The following is a 23642-nucleotide window of genomic DNA, read 5'->3' as shown; positions in this document are numbered from 1 at the left end:
AACCACAAAGGCCCTAAGTGGTGCATTTTTCAAGTGGTAAAAGGAAAGAATTATCAACCCAAACTATATGCCCTGGGAAAACATGCTTCAGGAATGAAGGGGAAATCAAAACATTCCCCGATGAAGGAACCCAGAGAATTTGTCACCAGTAAAACCTACCCTAAAAGAATGGCAAAAGGATGTTCTCTAAATGCAAAGGACACAATGAAAGAAGTAATCTTGAAACATCAGAAGAAAGAAAGAACACAATAAGTAAAATATGAGTAAATACAATGGGATTTTCTTCTCCTCTTGAGTTTTCTAATATGTTGGAAGATTGAAATTAAAATTATATCATTGACTGAGGTGGTTCTTAAATACAAAGACAGAACAGTTAATTTATACTGAATGGGGAGGAAAAAGGGACAGAAAGTAAGACCTCTATATTTCAATGGAAATGATAAAATGATAACATCATCAGCTTGTGATAAATCATGTACATGTTACACTTAGAGCAACCACTAAAAACAGGCAGTCAAAGACATTTACTTGAAAACACTACAGATAATCAAGCAACCCACTATAAGGCAGGAAAAAGAAAGCAGAAAAAAAAAAAAAAGAGCATAAATAGAAAACAATAAATAAAATGGCAGACTTAAGCCCTAATATATCAATAATTATATTAAATGTGAATGGTCTAAATATACCAATTAAAAGACAGAGATTGGGAGAATAGATTAAAAAGCATGATGTAACTATATGCTGTCCATAAGAAACTCACTTCCATTACAGTGATAAAGGCAGGTTCAAAGAAAAAGGATGGGAAAAGATATATCACATAAATATTAACCAAAAGGAAGCAGGCGAGGCTATATTAATATCAGATAAAGTAGACTTCAGAACAAAGAAAACTACCAGGGACAGAGGGGGACATTATATAATGATAAAAGTGTCAACCCACCAAAAAGACATGGCAAAACTAAACATGTTTGCAGCAAACAACAGAGCTGCAAAATATGTGAAGCAAAGACTGATAGTAATGAAAGAAGAGAGACAAATCCACAATCACAGTCAGAGACTCCAACACTCCACTCTCAACAACGGATAGAGATAGAAAATCAGCAAGTATACAGAACTCAACAACACCATCAACCAAGAAGATCTAATCAATACTACAGAACATGTTACCAAGCAACAGCAGACCCACAGAACAAATGCCAAGTCAGACCATATTCTGGGCCATAAAACAACTTCAACAAATTTATAAGAGTTGAAATCAGAGTGAATTCTCCAGCCACAATGGAATCAAACCAGAAATCAACAACAGAAAGATAAAGAGGAAAATCTCCAAACACCTGGTGATTAAGCAAAACACATCTAAATAATCCACAGAAATCAATACATACAATGAAATAAATAAAACAATATAACAGAATTGTGAGACATAGTGAAAGCAGTGTTTAGAGGAGAACTTATAGCACTAAACATGCATACACAACAAAGAGAAAAACCAGTTCCTATCTCAACTCCCTAAAAAAAGAAGTGTAAAATAAATCTAAAGAAAATAGAAGGATGAAATAATATTAGAAATCAATGACATTGAAAACAGAGATACAGAGAAAATCATTGAATTCTACCAAATGTTTAAAGAACGAACATCAATCATTCACAAATTTTTCTAAAGAAGAGAAGGGAATACTTTCCAACTCATTCCATGAGGCTACTATTACCTTGCTACCAAAACCAGACAAAGATCTCACAAGAAAATTAAAGATCAATATCCTTATGAACATAGATTGAAAATCCTCCACAAAATGCTAGCAAACTAACTGTGACAACTTACTAAAAGGATTACACATTATGACCATACAGTACAGGGTTAATTTTCTCCTAAGTGAGGTCTTGCCTTTGTCTGTTGCTCCTGGGGGGTCATCTCTAAGCCCTTGCTTGGAATGGCCTGCTTGAAAGAGTGTTTTTGTTTACCTGGGTGTCTCTGACAACATGGTTCAGCTCAACCTATGGAGGGACTGGAGAATCTGTGACTGAGCCACAATAAAAATTCTAGACACCAAGTACAGGTGAACTTCTTCCCATGTTGGCAATACTCCATGGATATTTTCATCACACATCATCATTGGGAGAAGTAAGTGCTACCTGTATAACTCCACTAAGGGGAAGGACAAAAGAAGTTCTACACTTGCAACTCTCCTGGACCCTGCCCTAAGCACATCTCTTCCTTTTGCTGATTTTAATCTGTATCCCTTGGTATAATAAACCATAACTGTGGCGTAACAGCTTTCACTGAATTCTGTGAATGCTTCTAGAGAATGATCAAACCTGAAGGTACTCTTGAAGATCTCCAAACTTTGCAAAAATCAAGAAGGATTTATCCCAGGAATGTAAGGTTGGTTCTAAATATGAAAATCCATCAATGAAATACAGCATATTAATAAAGAACAAAAACCATATGATCATCTCAACAGATGCAGAAAAAAGCACTTGACAAAACCCAATATGCTTCGAGGATAAAAACACTCAACAAAGGAAGAGAAGGGTACTTCCTCAAACTGGTAAAGCATATCCACAGAAACCCCACAGCTAACATCCTATTTAATGATGAAAGACTGAAAGCTTTCTATCTAAGATGGGAAAAAGACAAGGACGTGTGCTCTTGCTACTTCTATTTACCATTGTTCTAGAAGGTCTAGTCAGGGCAAATAACAAGAAAATGAAGTAAAAGGCATCCAAATTGGAGACCAAGTATAGCTATCTGCAGATGACATGATTACATGATTTTGTACAAACAAAATCCCAAGGAATCAAAAAAAACCAAAAATCAAACAAACAAAAAATCCCCAAACCCATTAGAGCTAATAAACTAGTTCAGCAGGGTTGCAGTGTATAAAACTAGCAATTAACAATCTAAAAAGGAAACTGAGAAAACAATTACATTTACAATAGCATCAAAAAGAATAAAATACTTAGGAGTATATTTAACCAAAGAAGTGCAAGGCTTACACACTAAAAACTTTAAGATATTATTGAACAAAATTAGAGAAGATCCAAATAAATGTAAAGGCACCTTGGGTTCATAGTTTGGAAGACTTAACAATGTTAAGATGTCAATACTTTCCAAATTGGTCTACAGATTCAATGTAATCTCCATCAAATTCCAGCTGGCTTCTTAGCACAGACTGACAAACTGATCCTAAAATTCGTATGGAGATGACAGGGTCCCAGAATAGCCAAACAATCTTAGGGAAAAAAAGTATCAAAGTTGGAGGACTCACAGTTCCTGATTTCAAAACAAAGCTACATAATCAGAACAATGTGACACTGGCATACAGACAGACATGTTAAGACCAATGGGACAGAATAGATGGTCAAACAGAATATCAGTCAAATAATTTCCAATAAGGGGGCCCAGACCATTTAATGGCAGAAGGACAGTGTAGTCAACAAAAAGTGCTGGGAAAACTGCATATCCACAAGCAAAAGAATGAAGTTGGGTCCTTACCTAACACTATATACAAAAATTAACTCAAAATGAATCAAAGAGCTAAACCTAAGAGCTCTAACTATAAAACTCTTAGGATTTCATCCAAGTTAAAAACTACATGTCAAAGGACATCAACAACAGAGTAAAAAAGCAACCCACAGAATAGGAGAAAATATGTGCAAAACACATACCCGATAATGTCTTAAATATAAATATAAATAAAATATGAATATCTAAAATAAGAATTTCTAAATTCTTAAGAAATAAGAATTCCTAAAATGTAATACTAAAAAGCAAACAACCCACTTCAAAAATGGGCAAAGAAATCGAACCAACATTTCTCCAGTGAAGATATAAAATGGCTAACAAGCAATTGAAAAGGGTCAACATGACCAACCATGAGGGTAATGGAAATCAAAACCACAACGAATCACTTCATACTCATTAGGGTAACTATTACCAAAAAAACCCAGAAAGTACTGCTGAGGATGTGGAACAACTGGAATCCTGGCATATCGCTGGTGGGAATGTAAAATGGTGCAGGTGCTGTGGAAGAGTCTGGCGGTTCCTCAAAAAGTTAAAAAAAGACCTGCCACATAAACCAGCAATCCCAATCCTAGGTATATAACCAAGCCAACAGGAAGCCTCCCCTCACAAAAGCATGAAATAAAGTGTTCAGAGCAGCATTATTCATAATAGTTCAAAAGTGAAGAAAACTCAAATGACAAACATTCACTGATAAACAGCTAAACAAACTGTGGAATATTACTCAGCTATGAAAAGAAAGGAAGTATCATTACATGCTAAAACAAAGAAGAACTTTGAAAAAACTATGGTACGTGAAAGTCAGTCACAAAAGGCCACTTATCCTAGAAGGCCTAGAATAAACAAATCCATTGAGACAGAAACTAGATACTGGTTTCCAGAGACTGGGAAGAGGGGAGAATGGGGTGTCTCCCCAGTGGTGGATAATGAAAATGCCTTGGAATTAGGTGCTGGTGATGGTTACACAATTCTGTGAATATACTAAAACCCACTGACTTATATTCTTTACCAGGATGAATTATATGATGTGTGAATTATATCTCAATTAAAAGCAAAATTAAATAAAATGTATAATTAAAAAAGAACAAGATTCAGTGACTTCTGCCGGAAGTTGGTGAGACCATAGCAGCCTTACCTGCTCGTAGATCTCGATGGCTTTCTGGTACTGCTCCAGCTGGGCGGCATACGCTGCCACTTTCAGCAGACACTTGTTAGCTGAACTGAAATCGAGAACCAGAGCAGAGCGAATAACAATCCAACAAAAAAATTAAAAGGTATCCCAGTACACCTTCATTTGGTACAGCCCGATATGCTCACAGAGTGCAGTAAAGGTTTGTCTCTTATCGCACATAACAAAACCCATTTAATTATATTAAGGAAAACAGCACTTGCCTGTTGGATTCTTCCCCTTTGTAATAATCAGCCGATTGTTCATAATGTGCAATAGCCTGAAAAACACACATGTATTTTATTCAAACTACTTCTCTGAAGAGCTACATTTAAGAATTACATTTGCATAGGTATTATTCCTATAGATAAGCCTATTTCAACAGCACACCTTTCACAACTTGGCCTCCTTTATTTGGGGAAGACAAGAAAGCATGCACATCCAGAAGCCTGGTGGCAGAATACTCACCATCCACCAAAATCTCTTCTTCCCTTCCCCCGAAGCAAACGCCCAGCTACACCATTTCCCTAGCCCCCAGTGCAATTCCAGGCAGCTGTGACCTGTTGTTTCCAATAGAATGTAAAGAGGCATGCTGTGGGCCTCTACCAGGCTTGGCCGGTCCATCTAACTGTGCGTCTTTCTCCAGGCCTCTTCCCTTCCCAGGAGCTAGAACGGCAATGACCAAGTCTGGAGTGATAGTGGAAGCCACAAACTGAGGATGGCAGAACTACTGTCTGCCTGGTTCCTAAATAACTACAAAGGGCAGAATGTACTTCAACCACCATGTACTGCTGCCAAACCCAGAACAGCTACACTGGATGGTTATTTTAAAGGCTTATGAAGCCCTATTGCATTTTAGATCTATAGCTTGCTAGAGCAGCACAGACTTTTCTCATTAATACCTTAAGTGTCATCTAGAATAAGGGTGTTGCCTTCATTCTAAAATGTGTGGTGCTGAATTAACAGTCAAGTGGAGAGGAAACAAGTTGCAGGCTGGAAAGCTAGAAGCCTTTGTCACGTTGTGGCATAAGATATAGTAAAAGCAAGCATACGACAACTCAGAAGGCAGAAGACATCCCTACTGGAAGCCAGAAACTCCAAGGGAAGAAGCTCTATGGAAAGAGACAGATGATAGTGTGTAATGCTGTTTTCAGCAGTTTTGTAAGAGAGAAGAACTCTGGAAAGAACTAGCTTGTTTGTAGGCAATTATAAAAGGGATAGGCAAAGTCCAGTGATAGGGCCTTGTAAGACTGGAAAGGCCAATGGCCTCTATACCCCAAACAGCAAAACATAAGCCTGAACAACATTTTAAACTAGGGGTCTGACAAACTTTTCTGTAATAGCCCAGATTATAAATATTTTAGGCTTTGTGAGCTGTATGATCTGTTGCAACAACTTAGCTCTCCAGCAGTGCCACAAAAACGGCGTGTCTATGTCCCAAAAACTTTATTTATGGACAATGAAATTTCAACTTCACTTAATTTTTATGTGTCATGAACTGCTTTTTTCCCCAGCAGTGATTAAAAAATGTAAAACCTATTCTTAACTTCTGGGTGTACATAAACAGGTGGTGGGTCTATAGACCTCTGCCTTAAATTTCAGGGTTTTCCCAGTTAAGTCATAAAGAGGAAGCTGGCATTATGCAAACATCAGACTACAAGTGCTCCCTTCCCACTAAGCCCATAGCTTCAAGGAAGTCCCACCTAATGACTTAAGAGAGAGGCACAAAGACAAAACAACAAACAAAACAGGCTAGGGAACTATGTTAAAGCTTTGGCTATGGTTCCTGAGAGCTGACTGGAAACGGACAGACCTGGCCATAAAGCCTCAGCCCCCACTTTCTGCACGTACTAGTGCAATGACCAAGACCAACAATGACTTGGTTTACAAAATTTGTTTACCTCTGAGGCCTCAGGCTGAAGGGGCCACAACCAACATTAGTCAAGTCTGGACTGCAGAGCACCACTGACAGTGTGTGAAAAACTGACATTTCTGGGTGTATTTTTTTTTTTAAGATTTTATTTATTTGATAGAGCACAAGCAGGAAGAGCAGCAGACAGAGGGGCAGGCAGAGGGAGAAGCAGGCTCCCCGCTGAGCAGAGAGGCTCAATCCCAGGAACCCAGCCCTGACATTTCTAGGTTTAAATAATTATGTTTTGCATCTTTTTGATCAGCCTATCCTAACTAATATGTTCCCCAAACAAATTTTTTGAGTATTATTTATAACAGGGGCAAAACTGGAAACAAGGTAAGTGGTTAAATATAATAGACTACTGTGCTAAGATTAAGAATGATGACAGGGCGCCTGGGTGGCTCAGTCGGTTAAGGGTCCAACTTTTTTTTAAGATCTTATTTATTTATTTATTTATTTATTTGACAGAGAGAGACACAGCGAGAGAGGGAACACAAACAGGGGGAGTGGGAGAGGGAGAAACAGGCTTTCCGCTGAGCTGGGAGCCCGATGTGGGGCTCGATCCCAGGACCCTGGGATCATGACCTGAGCCGAAGGCAGATGCTTAACGACTGAGCCACCCAGGTGCCCTAAGGGTCGAACTCTTGATATCAGCTCAGGTCTTGATCTCAGGGTTGTGAGTTCAAGCCCCGTGTTGGGCTCCACGCTGGCTGTGGAGCCTCCTTAAAAAAAAAAAAAAAAAAGAAAAAGATAATGACAGAGTATCAGTATGGAAATTTCTTCATGAAATATTAAATTAACAAACAGCCATGAAAGAACAGGTACACTGTGGACCTCTTTTTACAAATACATAAACACATACAGAAAACATCTGGGATAGATTCCTTTGGAGCATTTGTCAGAGCTGTCACATACACACACCTATGGGATAATCTGATCAATGTATGTGTTCTCCCACTAAAATGCGAGGACAGGTTTCATGAGAGTTTTGCTCAACATTATGTTCCTGAGCCTAGCATAATGTCTATCATATGGTAGGTGCTCAATAAATAAATGCTAAGTGAATGAAGGCAAGCTGCATTTCAAATGATGGACCCCTATTAAACTACTGCCAATATCTTAATCTGGAATGCCCACAAAAGAAGTTTTTCAGTGAATTCCTAATTAATGATATCAGTGAATTCCTGACTAATATTTTTTGAACTGTCCCCATGCTCTCAAGTATTTAGCACTCTTTTCCATTGTAACAAATGGGGTAAAGTATGAGAAAGATGACCAAATCTTCAATAAAGAGTATCAGATTACATAACCTCCTGGGGGTGGGGTGGGGAGTGTCACTACTTATCTTGCTAGTTCTCAACAATACCAGAACTCAATGAACAGTGTTGGGTTGAACTGTATGTAACTGCGGTTTTGGGGGTAAAAATAAATGGCCAAATGTGGACAACTGTGGATAATTTGGTTTAACCTAGTTCTTAATAATGATATTGATTCATCGAAATGTTGTAACTGTTGGTTTAATGCTAATTAAACCAATAATCAAATTTTATGATAGTCCCAAGTTTTGACGGAGGCTATAGTTGAAAGGAAAGCTTATCTAGTGGCTTAACAGAGAAGTTTCGGAGAAAAGAGGTTGTCACAGGTCATCTTTGGATGTTCATACCTGTTTAGAATTTTAACATGTAGTGAAATTTACCAGGCACAAGTAGACCCTTCCACATTAGAAATCTGTTTCTTACAATTTCAAAGATCATGATAAATATCAAAAGTAGATATTATCTGTTACAAAAACCAGCTTGTTATCCTGTTATTTAAGTAGCCCACCAAAGGAATTGCAATAATATTCCTTCCTGGGGAATCTGGTAAATGTCACCATGCTGGAAAATACATGAATCCTGAAATGAGAGACAAGACCCTCTAGAACTGCAGTCCTCATCAGTGTTTCAAAGCAAATGCAATTTCCAAGTCTCAAGAAGAGTCCACTTCGTAGGTGAACTTAAACAGCATTCAGATGGGATCAATTCTTTTAAAACATATACCCCCAGATAGGACCTAACATGAACTTGCCACAGATACACCTACATGGTAACAAACAGTAGTAAATCATGTTCTCGAGGGGCTGAAACAGAAATGGATCACAGTTCCTCTGGGTCATTTTTTTTTTTTTTTTTAAAGATTTTATTTATTTGACAGAGCACAAGCAGAGGGAGAGAGAGGGAGAAGCAGGTTCCCTGCTGAGCAAGGAGCCCGATGTGGGACTCGATCCCAGGACCCTGGGATCATGACCTGGGCCGAAGGCAGCCGCTTAACCGACTGAGCCACCCAGGCGTCCCCCTCTGGGTCATTTAAAAGGTGTTCCTATGGGCGCCTGGGTGGCTCAGCTGTTTAAGCGTCTGGCTCGTTTAAGCGTCTGGCTTGTGATTTTGGCTCAGGTCATGATCTCATGAGTCACGGGATAGGACTGAGCCCCAAGTCAGGCTCCACGCCCAGTGGGGAGTCTGCTTAAAGATTCTGTCCCTCTCCCTATACCTTGCCCCCTTCCCGTGCGCATGCACACTCTCTTTAAAGTGAATAAATCTTAAAAAAAAAATAAAAGCCCATTTAAAAAGGACCCATTTATTATTGGTTTATTTCATAAAATCAAAGAAATAATGTCAGTCTTTGAAACTTCACACACTTTGTTCACTAGCTAAAATCTGTGAATGAATCAGAGAACATATAGCAGCTTGTATTAACAGGGAAAAAAATTCATTCGTAATAAGTGAAATGTAAGGTACCTTACATCATATATATAATGATACATATATATACTGATAATATAACTGATTTTTCAAACTTAAACTTCAGGTACCACGGACTACATCTGGTGAGTCCCACCAGGAAAGCGAAGGCAATGATGTTTCTAAACACAGAAGCCCTTGGGGCACCTGGGTGGCTCAGTCGCTTAAGCATCTGCCTTGGGTTTGGGTCATGATCTCGGGCTCTCTGCTCAGCGGGGAGCCTACTTCTCCCTCTCCCTCTGCCTGCTGTTTCCCCTGCTTATGCTTGCTTGCTCTCTCTCTCTCTCTGTCAAATAAATAAATAAAATCTTTAAAAAATAGTAAACACAGGAGTCCAAACATCAGGGAACACTACAAGGTAACCCTGTGTGCGCTGAGTAATACTCTTAAATTGCTTTTAAAAGGGCACATCACATCAGTGAAGGGAGATGCCACCTGCTGGCCAACTCATAGAATGGCAGGAAAACCATGAGTTAACAGGCTTCAGAAGCTGCCATGACAAACCATACTTTTTTTTAGAAGAAGAAAAACGAGAGTATGCTATAGATCATTTTACCCCCTCTGAATTTATGGAGAGCCACGTGTGAAGTGGTTGCCCCAGAACATGCCCTGGCAGCAGCGGCGGCACAGTCCTGTGGGCTCCTGCCTCAGAGTGCTTTCCTGACCACGCCAGGCAAGGAGCTGATGCCGCAAACTCTGCTAGAAAGACACGCTGCATGAGTGCTGTCCCCCCAGGATGATTCAACCTCAATAAAGATATTGTGCCACTCCAAGACACCCTGACCAAATAAATATCCCAGCCACACCAGACCCATCTCCTTTCTGTTCCATCATCAATTCTGCACCAGGGAGCAAAGAAGGGTTCAGGTTTGGGTCTCCTCATCCTCTCCAGAGTCTACAGATAGCTTCTTCAACGAGAAGGGGCACACACAATGCACTCAGTGGCTCTGATTTAGTCACAAGCAAAGTATCCTTAGAAAACCATGGCCTATTATGACAAAAATGGCCAAATCATGAATTCTATGTAACAAGTCAGTGAATTTCGTGCTGCATAGCCACAAGGTGGTGGTCAGCATGAAATCAGAGGGCAAAGGTTAGCAATGCCAATCCAACTTTAGCAGTAAGAGATACCTCCCCAAACCAAGATTCTATGTGCTTTGGTAAGTACACTGCTATGGCAGAGATGGGTGCGTCGTTTGCGTATTTCTTAGAAGCTACTACCCAGAGTTCTGGGCTCTGGGGATACATCAGCAAACCAGAGGCAAAGCTCTGTGCTGATCAGGGCACCCACTTTAGTGTAGGGAAAGATGATGATGAGCAAGTATTTGTAGCACATGATGTAAGGTGACAAGTGTGCTGCATAAAAAGAAAAAGCTGAGGTGGGGGAGGTGTCTGGGTATGTATTCGTGACAGGCTGGGGTTCCAATTTTAACTAGGTGGTCATGATAAGTCTCATGGAAAAGGTAACAAATGAGCAAAAATTTGAAGGACAAGGGGGAGTTAGTCATGCAGGCATCTGTGGAAAAACCCCACAGAGCAAACAGCAGTGCGAAGTCCTGATACAGGAGCTCATCCAGCATGAGTGAAGATCAGCAAGGAGGTCATGGTGGCCACAGCACGGGGTAGCATGAGGCAGGAGGGTGAGGAAGTGCCAAAGGAGAGTTCAGAGAGGCACAGGGCTGAAGAGGCAGATCAGAGGGGCCTCGGAGACCAACTGCAAGGCTCTGGCTATTCCTCTGAGTGAAGAGGAGGCAACACAGGTTGTCAGCAGTAGAAACACAATCTGATCTACTTTTGACAAGGATTGCTCTGGCTGCTATGTTACACGGGGGTGGGGGGTCACTACCACTGACAGTATCAAAAACCAGTGTAATACACACGCATTTATCATTTTGTATCAGGAGGAAATTCTTATGTTGGCAATAGTATCCATCTTGCTAACTTGGCTGACATATTACACCTACCCTCTTGAGGGTCCCCTGGGATTTTGGTCAGCATGCTATTTCTCAGTATAAAGCCCCCTTTCCCTTAAGAAAATGCACAGAAGCAGAAAAGAAGAGAGTGAATCCAAAAGGAAGGAGTGATGGGGACCCTGTGCCCAGGGCTCAGAACTCCAGCAGGAATAGAAGCAGGGAGGCCAATTTGGAGGCTCCTTGCAGAGATCCAGGGAAAGCTGATAACAAGGTAGTGAGAGGTGCCCAGACCTGGGAGCATGGAGGACAGCACCAAAGAAATCACCCACAGGCTGGATGTAGAGAAAGAGAGGAGGCAGGGACTCCTGTGGTTTGGAAGTGAACATCATGGCGGGGTATCAGAATTCTGACTCAGACACACTGGGTTGGAGGTGATGGTCAGCAGACAGGAGGGTAGAGGAATCTGAGGTGTGGAGAGAGGTGTGGGCTGCAGATAGACTTGCGAGCCACTGGCATACAGATGATCTGTAAAGCCATGATGCTAAGTGCAGAGAGAGTACCAAGGGAGCAATGTGGAGTGAGAGAAGACAAGAAGTCAAGCCCAGGCTGCCCCACACGAGAGGGTGGGGAGAAGAGGAGGCACCATTAGGCGCCTGTGACAGAGGCTGAAAGAAGGCATGAGACAAAAGAGAGGAAGAGGGACGCCTGTCTGATGCCAAAGTGGGCTCAGGGAGTGCTCTGACCATTCAGATAGGACACAACTATACTCCTAAGAGCATGCCTGGTGCTCATCAGCCTGGCAGGAACAACCAATGGCCTCCACTACCATTTCTCCTTCTCACTCACACTCCTGTCTTCCACGGTACTCGGGACAGTGTTACACAAACATCTGTCTCCAGAGCTGAGGCAGCCTCCAGAGTCTGACAAATGTCTTCCTCTTGCCAAGGTGCCCTGAGCCCTGCCGGCAATCTCCTGACTGAGAAGACAGTGTGAAACAGGAGGAAGCTCTGCACTGGGGCCAGCTTTGCCTCAGCTCTGCTGGTTCCAACCTGAGTGGTCCCACGCAGTGCAGTCCTTCCAAGCCCTAACTTCCACACCCATAAAGGGGCCTCTGTGTTGTAAAGCTGAAAGCAGTTAAATTCACAGCATGCCAGCAAGAACAGAGCCTGGGAAACAGTGGTGCTCAGTGAGGATTTTCTCCTGCCTCTCTTCTTTTGCTTCTATAAACCACAGCTCAGAAAACCAGACCTGCATGAAACAGGTGTGGCCAAGCTGGCATTCAGCTCTCTTCCTCCTCCAGGTCAGGGCCTGAATATAAAGGTGTGCATGTGCCTGCAGTCCTGAAGCTCCCTTCACGGGGCCACAGAGGCCTTGGCGACCAAGAGGAAGACTCCTGCTAAGTCATTCTGACATGAATCACCCAGAGCAGAGATAACAGGCAGGCCTGGTAAACTTCACCCAGCTCTCAGGTGCCAGGTGCTCACCCTAGGAGAGGCCCATCCAGTCCTCAACCTGTCAGGCCCCCCACCCTCCACGTGAAGTCATCTCAATGGCTCTGCACCACTCAACTCTACTGGAAGGGAGAGGGCTCCCCGAGTCATGTCATCTACTTGCCTCATACCCAGCTTGTGAAGGAACTGTGCCCTGGCTTACCTTCTCGATGTCTACCAGTTCGGTCTCATAGATCTCCGCAATGGTGATGTGGTGCTTGGCTGCGATCGTAAACCTTCCCTGGGGGGAAAAACAAAAAAACAGAGTCACGTTTTGCTTTTACCTTTTTGAATGCCAATCCCTTTGGGAAACAAAAAATAACAGCAAAAGTACAACTGTAAGCCATCTCCAGGATTCCACCCCACAGCCGCTCAAGCAAGGCAGTGTCTTACCATGTCTGTGTAAATGTCGATGGCTGCATTTAAGCAGTTGATAGCCTCTGAAGCGAAGGCATTTAAGAAAAACAATGAAAAATCCATTCAGTCAAAGAGGGTTCCGGGGAGCCTATCTTCCTGGCTGTTACTAAAACGTTAAAGAGGTTGCATTTGGGGTGGACGGTGGGCAGCCGAGTTAGTAAAAAGCAAGCAGAAATCACACAAGGCCAGACACCTCGGTATGCTTGGTCCCCAGCAGGGGTAGTGCAATTTAGAGAACTGGAGCTGGCGTGGGACTGGCTCAGTACTCTCAACCTGACAGTGAAGACCCCATCCAGGGCCAAGACTGCATTAAAAAACAGACAAACCATGAGGGCTGTCATCGACACTGATCAGCTCTAGCTGCTAAAACATAAATGTAAATGCATTCTTCACTGATATCATGTATATATATGAATTCTGGAAGACACTCCTTCATAAGGAAGATCATTTCAATAGATTTGATTCTTCATGCAGCCAAAATCAAAAGCACTTTGAAATACCTGTTCAAACAACTCTTAAGCAAAGTCAACATTTCATACAATGTTAAAAGATGCTAACTTTTGGTGTACCAGTATATGCCAAAAGGAAGAAAAAAAAATCTAGTAAGTGATACCGCTAATAAATTCTATTAATTTTCTGAAACACTGAACCAACAAATTTCCTGTCACAAAATGGTGGTCCTTATAATGTTGACATATGGGCAACAGCTCCAAATTTATTGCTTTTGCTTTAAAGGAGGTAGCAAAGAGAAAAGGCCTGACTGAAGAATTAGAAAGGTACACAGATTAACAAAATTAAAAGCAACTTTCTCCCAAGCTACATTAAGAAATGTGGTTTGTTACAGCTTTAAAAATACAAAAAAATAAGCTACCCAGAATGCCACTCAAACCCACTGCTAGTATTTTGATGCACTTTTCCTTCCAGTGTTTTCTGGATGCATTTCTATGTGCACATATTTCTTTATAAATTTGAGATCTCAATTCTCATGTGGTTCTCTGGTTACCATGTCGACAATGACCAGTCATTGAAGAAGCTCTGAATCCAGGGACTTTAATGCCTGCATCATATTCTAGAATACTGATGCACTGTAATTTTACCATTCTATCCTTGCTGTTCATTTAGGCCGCGTCCAGTTTTTCACGTTCGGATATAGAGTGTGACAATCTTTATACAAAAGCCCTCGAAGCATTTTCATTCTCAATGATATATATTCATAATAAAAGTTGGGATTTTTGTGTTAAAATACACTGCTAAAAGAGAAAAATGGGAGACTCCACAGCCTCCAGCGCGTGTGCTACAGGAATAAGTTAGTACTTTTAATCACCAAATGTATACTCTTAACTAAAAAAAAAAATTTGCAAAATTTTGCCACTTTAAATACCCAAGTTCATTCTTTCTTCAAAACCAGTACTTTGAAAAACACTCTTTAAAAAGTCAGATGAATACTGTGTGAATAAGTTGTTTTTAACTATCAGATATTATAATCTCCCATTAACTGGATCTTAAAATGCACCAGGTATTTAGGAGTGACGGACCATTCCTTTTCTTTAATGAGTAATAATATATTCATAAAATTAAATGGCATTTAAGAAAACAGTGCTGTCAACTAAACATCTAGGACAAATTGAACATAATTTCTCCTCATAAAAGCTCAAAATGATTACAGAAAAATCCCTAAAATTACTAAAATATCTATTTTCCCAAAGTGCAAAAATTTATTTTTACCAGGACTCCAAGGTCCAGCAGCATACCCTGTGAGAAAGGTCCCTGACATCGACCCTACAGTTCTAGCTGAGCAGAGATGGAGGCACATCTTACCTTGAGGGTCTGCCTTCTTGTAAGCATTGCCAGCATCCACAAAGCTGGTGGCAGAATCATGCTTGCTCTGAAGCTGCATATGGAGCTTGGCTGCCTGACAAAATGCATTTCCTGCAGCTGAAGAAGACAAGTCACTACAATTAATCACAGAGGAGCAGGTGTCCCCAGGGTGGTCCGTGCTCTAAGTGCTGGACCTACCCCTAGAAAAGTTCCTTGTCACTGAAAAGAAGCATTCCAGTCAGAAGCACATGTAAATGTGGTCAAGTGCACTTCAGGTATGTGTAAAGAAACCAGAACCAAGTTCAACGGTGACAAAAGTCTCAGCCCCAGGAAACCTCCCAAGGGGCACCTGGGCAACAGGCCTCCATTTAGTACCAGAGCCAGTCACGTTCAACTCTGTCCCCCAGCATATATTAAACACTGACCAGGGCTTCAGGCCACAAGTGTTTAAAGAAAGGTAAAACACTGAGGTCAAGGGTACTTATTTACTCATCTTTCTATCTCACAGTGTCCATTGGACTTGGCTGTCATTGTTGAAGAAAGCGTTAATGGAAGCTTCTTGGACATAGTAAGTATCTCAAAGAGTGAAAATCAAGGCCCACAATTTCAAAACTCAAAGTTTCTTAAGTTATAACAAAATCGGACTGAACTTCATATGAGGTTTAACATGTCTTTATCTCCCACTTAGTGTGAAAACTTGCACATTCCCTGTGGGATGACGGATGGGTTTGGTTACAGGGTGCTGTCCAGGTTTCTGTTGGAACAAGGCACAATGTGAAAGTTTTATGCACTTAATTTTTTCAGAAAAGGTTTTGATCAGGGACTGCAGATTCTGGAGCGGAAGAAAAGAATGAGGGAAGGAATCCCTAGCATAGGAGTCACACGAACAAGGAACAAACGCTTGAAGGTAAGAGAAGGCAGGGAACAGAGGCCAGTGACAAGTCCATGCTGCCTGCAGGAGGGATGAACACAGTGGGCAGGGGAAGTGAAGGCTGAAGGTGCCATGGGCCCAGTTCTGGGAGGCTTAAATGCCAGCACGAGGAACCTGGACAAGGATGAGCCCACCCACTGTCCTGAAGTTCTTGGCTCAGAGAGAACCACCACAGACTGGGAAGCACGAGGCCTGTGGAGTCACAGCTCAGTAAGGTCTGGAATAGGGAAGTCAGCACTAACAGGAATGGATGGGAAAGAGATCCCTCCACTAGGAAAAACATGATGAAGAATATCATAAGAATTTTTGGTACTTAAAAAAAATGTTTTTAGTCATTTCAAAAACATTCAGAAAAGTACAGAAAATCACGACAGACACCAAAAAACCCACTGCTGGTATTAAGAAATAAAGCATTCAATTCCACAAAGCTTTGGCTATCATCCCTTATTCTGACCCCTCTTCCAGAGGTAACCACACAATTCCTACTCAGGCTTCTGGACTTCCACTAAGGGAGAAGAAGCAGTACAGACTCCTGATCCAGACTGCCCAGGCTCAACTCTGGCTCTGTGCCAGACAAAAAGAGTGCCCAGGCAGTGTTGAAAATACTCAGCCATCAGTGCGGCACAGGCACTGAGCAATCAGAGAGGAAGTGGCCCCCAGTTGGAGCTGGGACTGGAGAACACCTGCCCACCAGGCTTTACCCCTTAAACTGGTGACTCATAGGGCTGGCAGTCCCAGAGGAGGGGCCAAGCCTGCCGCCAGGGGAGTAGGCAGGCACATGGGTACCTGTGACAGCAGCTAACTGAATGGCAGCTCTGATGGGCTCTGCCTAAGGAGAGGACAGTAATAGCTTGGACCTCCCAAGTAAAGTGCTTCCAACAGACTGGCTCCTGTTATGCATGCATTGGCCAATCTCATTAGTACACGCGAATCTATCCTTAGACCATACCTTTATAAAATACAAAAGATAAAAAATGCTGAGACAATGTCTTTTCTCCTCTATTGTTTTCATTATGTTATAATTCAGGTATAAGTACATTTTGAAAACATAACACATCCTTTTAACTTAAAACTAAACCTATAAATGAATTTTAGTCAGAAAGGAACTTTCAGATTCATGTATTTCTACAGCAATTTCTTCACAGAAATGCTTTTAAAGTTTCAGCCTTAATGGGTAAATCAACACAGCATACACCCTAAGCTTATACAGTGTTATAGTCCATTATATCTCAATAAAACTGGGGGAAAAAGCAGATGGGGAAATGATTTGTAGAGGGCAAAGGCCCTACTTTAGATCACACAGCAGGTGCAAGCCAGGGCTAGAGACTCAGTCCCTGCTCCAGCTGAAGGCAGTCTCTATTTTTACGACAGAAAGACCCTATCACAGAGACATAACAAGCCCCTTTTTACGTGGTAGGGGATGAATTTGTTTCTCAAATCAGTGTTAGAAACAGTCATCCTTTCTCAGACCAGTAAAATAATTCCACTGTTTTGGAATTGATTTTGTTACGTGTAATTTCACTGGATAGAAAGTGTTAGTAAGTGACAATAAAAATGTTGAGGTTTATAGAAATAACACCCTCACTGGGTGTTCCATTTCTCAATGGAAACTCAATCAGCTATCACAGAGCTGTTCCCACAGCAAGAAATTCTCACCCAATGTTTAGGTAAAGAAAAATAGGCTTTGTTCACTTAGATCAAGGTTCTTTTCTCCCAGACCACAGTGGCCACACCAGTTACTCCAGCACGCACACCTGTCTCAGCCAACAGGAGGAAATGCAGACAGTTACTTCTTCCTTCAAGATGATTTTAAAGTTATTTGCCTGAAAAGCAAACAAACAAAAACTTTATACATACCACTCCAATTTTTAGCCATCTTGAACATATTTGCAGCTCTGGTATACATTTCACAAGCCTCTTCTATTTTTGTGTTTCCTCTGAGAAAAATTTAAAAGGAGGTTAAGTTTTACTACAGCAACCATCCACATCTCTAATTGTCCCTCCCTCAAATAATAAGCATTTCATGAGCACTTACTATGTGCCAGACAAGTATTAACAGCTGCTCACTCAAAGCATACACTCTTATTATCCCTATTTTCCAAATGAGGAAACTGAGGCATACAAAAGTAAAGTAACTAGCCCAAGGTCACATAGCAAGAATGCCACAGAACTGAGACTCAAATACAGATCTGGCTGATCTCAGAGCCATGCCCTTAACCAATTTCCATGCATGGAAATTGCAGTTTTAGGTCAATCGGAGAAATAAGAAGTACATTATTCAAATGAGATTAAATTTTGAAGGTTAAAGACATTTTTACCCTGTTAATTTTTAAGAGTTTGGCACTATGTTTATTTAGACTTTAAAAACAAAAAAACAAAAACCTAAAGCCAGACCATAAAAGAAATGCCATGTTTTTTGACTGCTATATTATCACCTCTGGCAGGAGACAAGCTCTTCTCCAACGTGGAAGGGGCCTCAGAGTCCAGCCCATCACCCCGTGTGGAAATGCATTTATGACATCCTGAGAGAAGGAAACTCTACTGCTGCTTGAATACATGCTGTTCTGGAAAGTTCTCCACTAGACAGCTGATTCCACTGAGGGACAGCTTTAGCTGTCAGACATTTCTTCTTACACAAAGGCAAAAATAATCCTCTGTAACTAGCACCAGAGTTTTCCAATTTGACCTGGTTCTTCCTAAAAGCTAAACTAAGACCCCTCAATAAATGATGTTTCTCTACCTCGTCTATCTACGCTATAAATAACCAGAAAATGAAGACAAAGTACCGGGTGCAGTGCACATGAGGAATTCAGAGTGGTTTAAGGACATAAGGACTAAGAGAAAGGGGAGGTCAAGGCTCACTCTTCAAGAGTAGGCACAATATGAACAAGAGTGAGCACACAGGCATATGCCAAACTCAAAGAGGCTCCGAGCTCCGGCAGAGGGGAATGGACAGCCCTGTGTCAATACGTGTCCCAGTGCGGTACACTGAGGCTCACGTGTGACTTGCACCTTAGGCAGTAACTACTGTCTTACCCCAGGCTAGTTCTTTAACTTCTCTGGGCCTCAGTTTTTGCATGTGTAAACAGCGGATAATAGGATCTATACTTGTTGGTCATTATAAAGATCAAAGAAAATAATCCATATATAGTGGCCACTGCAGGGCTTGACCCAGAGGTAGGTACTCAGTCAGGATGATTACTATAATTAGATTCATGTACTGAAGGCATAAAAACTTTTGGGCATATTTGTACAAATAAGGGACATGTCTGCTAAGGGACTTATATCTGAAATATGTAATGAACTCTTACAATTCAATAATAAAATGACCAATAATTTAAAAAATAGACAAAGGATCTGATTAGACATTTCCTCGAAGAAGATATACAAACAGCCAATAAGCACATGAAAAGATATTCAACATCACTAGCCATCAGGGAAATGCAAATCAAAACCACAAATGAGATCTCATTTCACACCAATAAGGATGGCTAGAATCGAAAGACAGTAACAAATGTTAGGGAGGATGTATAGAAACTGGAACCCTCCTATACTGCTGGTACAAATGTAAAATGCTGCAGCCACATTTAGTTAGTTGCTCAAAAGGTTAAACATAGAGTTACTATATGACCCAGCAACTCCACTCCTTGGTACACACCCAAGAGAAATGAAAAGACTATGTCCACACAAAAATTTGTATATAAACGTTCAACCCTAGCATCATTCATAACTGCCAGAAAGTGGGAACAACCTAAATGTCCATCAACTGATAAAAAAATGTGGTATACGCATACAATGGGATATTAGACAATAAAAAGAAATGAAGTACTGATAGATGCTCTAATATGGATAAGCCTTGAAAACATTATGTTAAATGAAAGAAGCCATGAGCATACTGTAAGATTTCACTTCAGAGTAAGCAAATCTATAGAGACAGAATACAGATTAGTGGTTGCCTAGAGTTCTGGAGAAAAATGGGGAGAGGCAAGGAGAGTAGAGTTTCTTTTTGTGGCGATGAGAATGTTCTAAAATTGATTGTTATGATGGATGCACAGCTTTGTGACTATGCTAAAAACTACTGAATTGGACACTTTAAATGGATGAATTATACGGTATGTGAATTATATCTAAAGCTGTATCACTCCCGCCCCCCCCCCCCCCAAAAAGAAAAAAGCCTTTGGGGGCTATGTCACACAGCGAATGACAGGATGGCGACAAGTCACCCCAAAAATGCAGTGTCAAAATTAGCAAAGCTTTCTTTCAATCACACCTTCATATATTAAAACAACAACAAAACAATTAGCTAATTACCCCAGTGGAAAATCCCTAAGTTTCTGATCTTAGCCATAACTCCTTGGAGCTAACAAAGGCTTACCACTTTCTTATTTTTCTAAAGTGTACCAGGAATCCTGCACTGTAATTATAGTTCAATCATTCTTATTAAAGGTTTCCAAATAAAACTAGCTTAATTAAAATGTACTTTACCCTATTATTTTTGGAGACAGATTCAGCTAGGAATAATAGAATATCTACATTATGCTAGGTTTTATGCTGGATGTTTCCACATGTTATGTCATTTTCATCATTATTACAACCACAATGAAAGATGCTAACTCCATCTGACAGAAGAGAAAACTGTATCTGGGGATGCCTGGCTCAGGTCATGATCCGGGGATCTTGGGATTGAGCCCTGCGTCAGGCTCCCTGCTCAGTGCGGAGCCTGCTTCTCCCTCTCCCTCTGCTTGTGCTCTCTCTCAAATAAATGAATAAAATCTAAAAAAAAAAAGAAAAGAAAAGAAAAGAAAGAAAGCTCTATCTGGAGATCAATGGCTCACCCAAGGTCATCTAGCCAAGGTCAGTAGTGGAGCTGAACCTGATATCAAGTTCAGTGATCATTATAAAAATAATGAATATATTTTTATAAAAACTTAAGACTCTCACCTCTCCTAAAATAGAATCACGAGAAGTATACTCATTTTAAAAGCACTAGAAAAACTCACTTGTCATAAACACAACACAACTTTAACAATTCATGAAAAAATGTACTTCTGAAATCATTCCAAATGCCTACTGTGTTCTATTCATGTGAAAGTTAATGTTTCTGAGTTTTAAGGACAAATATTCAGAACTCATGTTCAAATAATTAAAATGATTGTTATTCAGAGCCCCCATAAGTGAGGTATAAAGATCCTTGAAAAGAGAAACAAGTTTCTAATGAGGGAATCTACATTATAAAGTGATACAATATAAGTACAGGGCACTGACCTGACATTAAGAAAAGCTAAACTGAGCCAAATTAACTATTTGGGGAGATTATCCTACCATGAACTTGAAGAAAATGCTTTTTGCGCCACTAAAGGAAACAGTGACCAGCCTAAGAACCACCACTGCCACTACCATCACCTCCACCACCATCACCTCTACCACCACCATCACCACCCCACCCATGCAGCCCCAGCTGACCCCACCAACTCTCCATTCCAGGGGCAAGGCTGACTCCCTTCCCTTCTTGACCATGCTTATTTAAGAGACATTCACTGAGATCAATAAGTGTCAGAAAACACTAAGAAAAGAATGTTCTTGGGGTGCCTGGGTGGCTCAGTCATTAAGCGTCTGCCTTCAGCTCAGGTCATGATCCCAAGGTCCTGGGATCGAGCCCCGCATCAGGCTCCCTGATCCGCGGGGAGCCTGCTTCTCCCTCTCCCTCTCCCCCTGCTTGTGTTTCCTCTCTCGCTGTGTCTCTGTCAAATAAATAAACAAAATCTTTAAAAAAAAAAGGAATGTTCTTGCCCACGAAGAGATCAGAATACTGAGGAAGAAGTATTTAACTTCAGGGCTTGGAAAAAAGATCGGAGTGCCCATCCCACCTCCCATGTTCCATTGAAGAAACGTGGTCAGAGCCACAGTATGTCCCACCAGGAGCCAGTGAACCACAGAGCAGTGCCTTGAGCCGAGCCTGCAAGTCCCTCCCTGCCTCTCTTCTCTTCAAATCCCATCCTGTCTGTTCCTATTCAGATGCTGGGGGGCACAGGGAGGAGAACCCAGCCTGGGAAACTATAGCCCATTATTTCAAAGAGCTCCCATAACATCTACATGCAGATAAGTCATTGATCTTTTAAAAACCAATTAATCCTCAAATAATCTGAAGTCTTGATTTTTCCTCATCCTGAATAAGAACTATTTTTAGAGCACTACAAAACCCTGGCAACCATAGTACACGCTCTTCTAGGACTGTGGGTGGGGAGAGGGGGACGTTAAAGTAGCATCATGGAGACTAATGGCACACACATCATGAGATGTACCCAAAAGAAAAGGAGGCAACTGCTGAGGGAGAAATAAAGTTGCTTCTAAAATCACAGAGTAGCAGAGAAGAAATATAAAAAGTGACACAGTGCTGTGAGAATGTGAACGCAGAACTAGAGACAAAATTCAACTCTATCATCGGAGTATCCTGAAGGGATGTCAAACTACATCAGGGGACTACAAATAGGAATCACATTTCCGAGTGCCTGGGACCCATGGGGGAAACCCCACCAACTAGGACAGCTCTTTACTTTCACTATTTATGAGCAACATTACTTTAGCCCTTAGGCTGACCCTGGGGACAGAGACCAGAACAGGGCCTGGCACACAGGTCTCAATAACAATGCTGACCGTTCAGGGTCTGGATGGAAGAAACTACCCACATTACATTTTCTGGGAAGTTTTCCCATATATCATTCAAAACAAAAAGCAAACACAAGTATCTGGAAAAGGAGAGAAAAATTCAAACTCTGTTTAAAATATCTCTACCATTAACAGAAACACTGTTTCTCTACTCACAACACTTCTGACACCAAATGTATGGGTTTTCCACATCAAGCAATTCTCCAGTTCTCTGCAGGCACCAGCTAGGTGTCCTACAATTCAATTCAACTGTGACACTACCCAGAGTCAATGCAAACCCCACAGGATAAGGGCCCAGTCCCACAAGACTGCCCCCACTTCAGACAACAATCTCAAGTAGTGGGTCCTCAAGATACTCACATCTCTCACTTGGCTAAAAATCAGGAGTTCCCACAACCCCCTCCTCAAATTTGATTAATTGGCAAGAACTCACAGAACTTAGGAAAACACTTTACTTATGATCACAAATGATATAACTCAGAAACAGCTAATGGAAGAGATGCACAGGGCGAGGTATATTGGAAGGGAGTGCAAGGAGCATCCACACCCTCTCCAGGGGCTCCACCTCCCAACACCTCCGTGTTCACCACCCCAGAAGCTCTCTGAACCCATCATTTAGGGTTCTGGTAGGATCCTTCACTACACAGGCACTACTGATTAAATCACTGACCACTGGTGATTAACTCAATCCCCAACCCCTCTCCTCTCCTGGGAGGTTTGGGGGTGGGGCCGAAAGTTCCAACCCTCTAATCACATGGTTGGCTCCTCTGAGGACCAGCCCTCATCCTAAAGCCACCTAGGGACCCCAAAACAGTCACCTCATTAGCATAAACTTTAGTATTGTTGAAAGGGGCTTATTATGATACAGAAGATGCTTCTCTCACCCTTACCACTGAGGATACCGTAAGCACTTTACAAGTTCTGTGCCAGGAACCAGGGATGAAGAACAAATATATATTTCTTATTACATCACAACATCACAGCCACATAGAACTATTTATTCTATTTTTTACCTTACAAGAGC

General features: G+C 41.4%; 1 protein-coding gene across 3 annotated transcripts in view; it reads right to left on the bottom strand.

Moving 5' to 3' along the window:
- Window positions 1-23642, bottom strand: part of NAPB (NSF attachment protein beta) — a 39382-nt gene that overhangs the window by 5051 nt on the left and 10689 nt on the right. The window contains exons 2-7 of one of the 3 annotated variants that reach the window (XM_044918734.1): window positions 17806-17889; window positions 15022-15155; window positions 13180-13226; window positions 12950-13027; window positions 4916-4971; window positions 4659-4743 (exon numbers count right to left, since the gene is read on the bottom strand). In XM_044918734.1, coding sequence (XP_044774669.1) covers window positions 4659-4743; window positions 4916-4971; window positions 12950-13027; window positions 13180-13226; window positions 15022-15155; window positions 17806-17889 — 484 coding nt within the window. The remainder of the gene's footprint in view (window positions 1-4658; window positions 4744-4915; window positions 4972-12949; window positions 13028-13179; window positions 13227-15021; window positions 15156-17805; window positions 17890-23642) is intronic. The other 2 variants (XM_021700688.1, XM_021700689.1) reach the window with 2 other exon arrangements.

This window comes from Neomonachus schauinslandi, chromosome 10 (assembly GCF_002201575.2).
Source record: "Neomonachus schauinslandi chromosome 10, ASM220157v2, whole genome shotgun sequence".
In the NCBI taxonomy this organism is placed as follows: Eukaryota; Metazoa; Chordata; class Mammalia; order Carnivora; family Phocidae; genus Neomonachus; species Neomonachus schauinslandi.
Note: the sequence above shows the minus strand (reverse complement) of the source record. Positions and strands in the feature narration are given on the sequence as shown.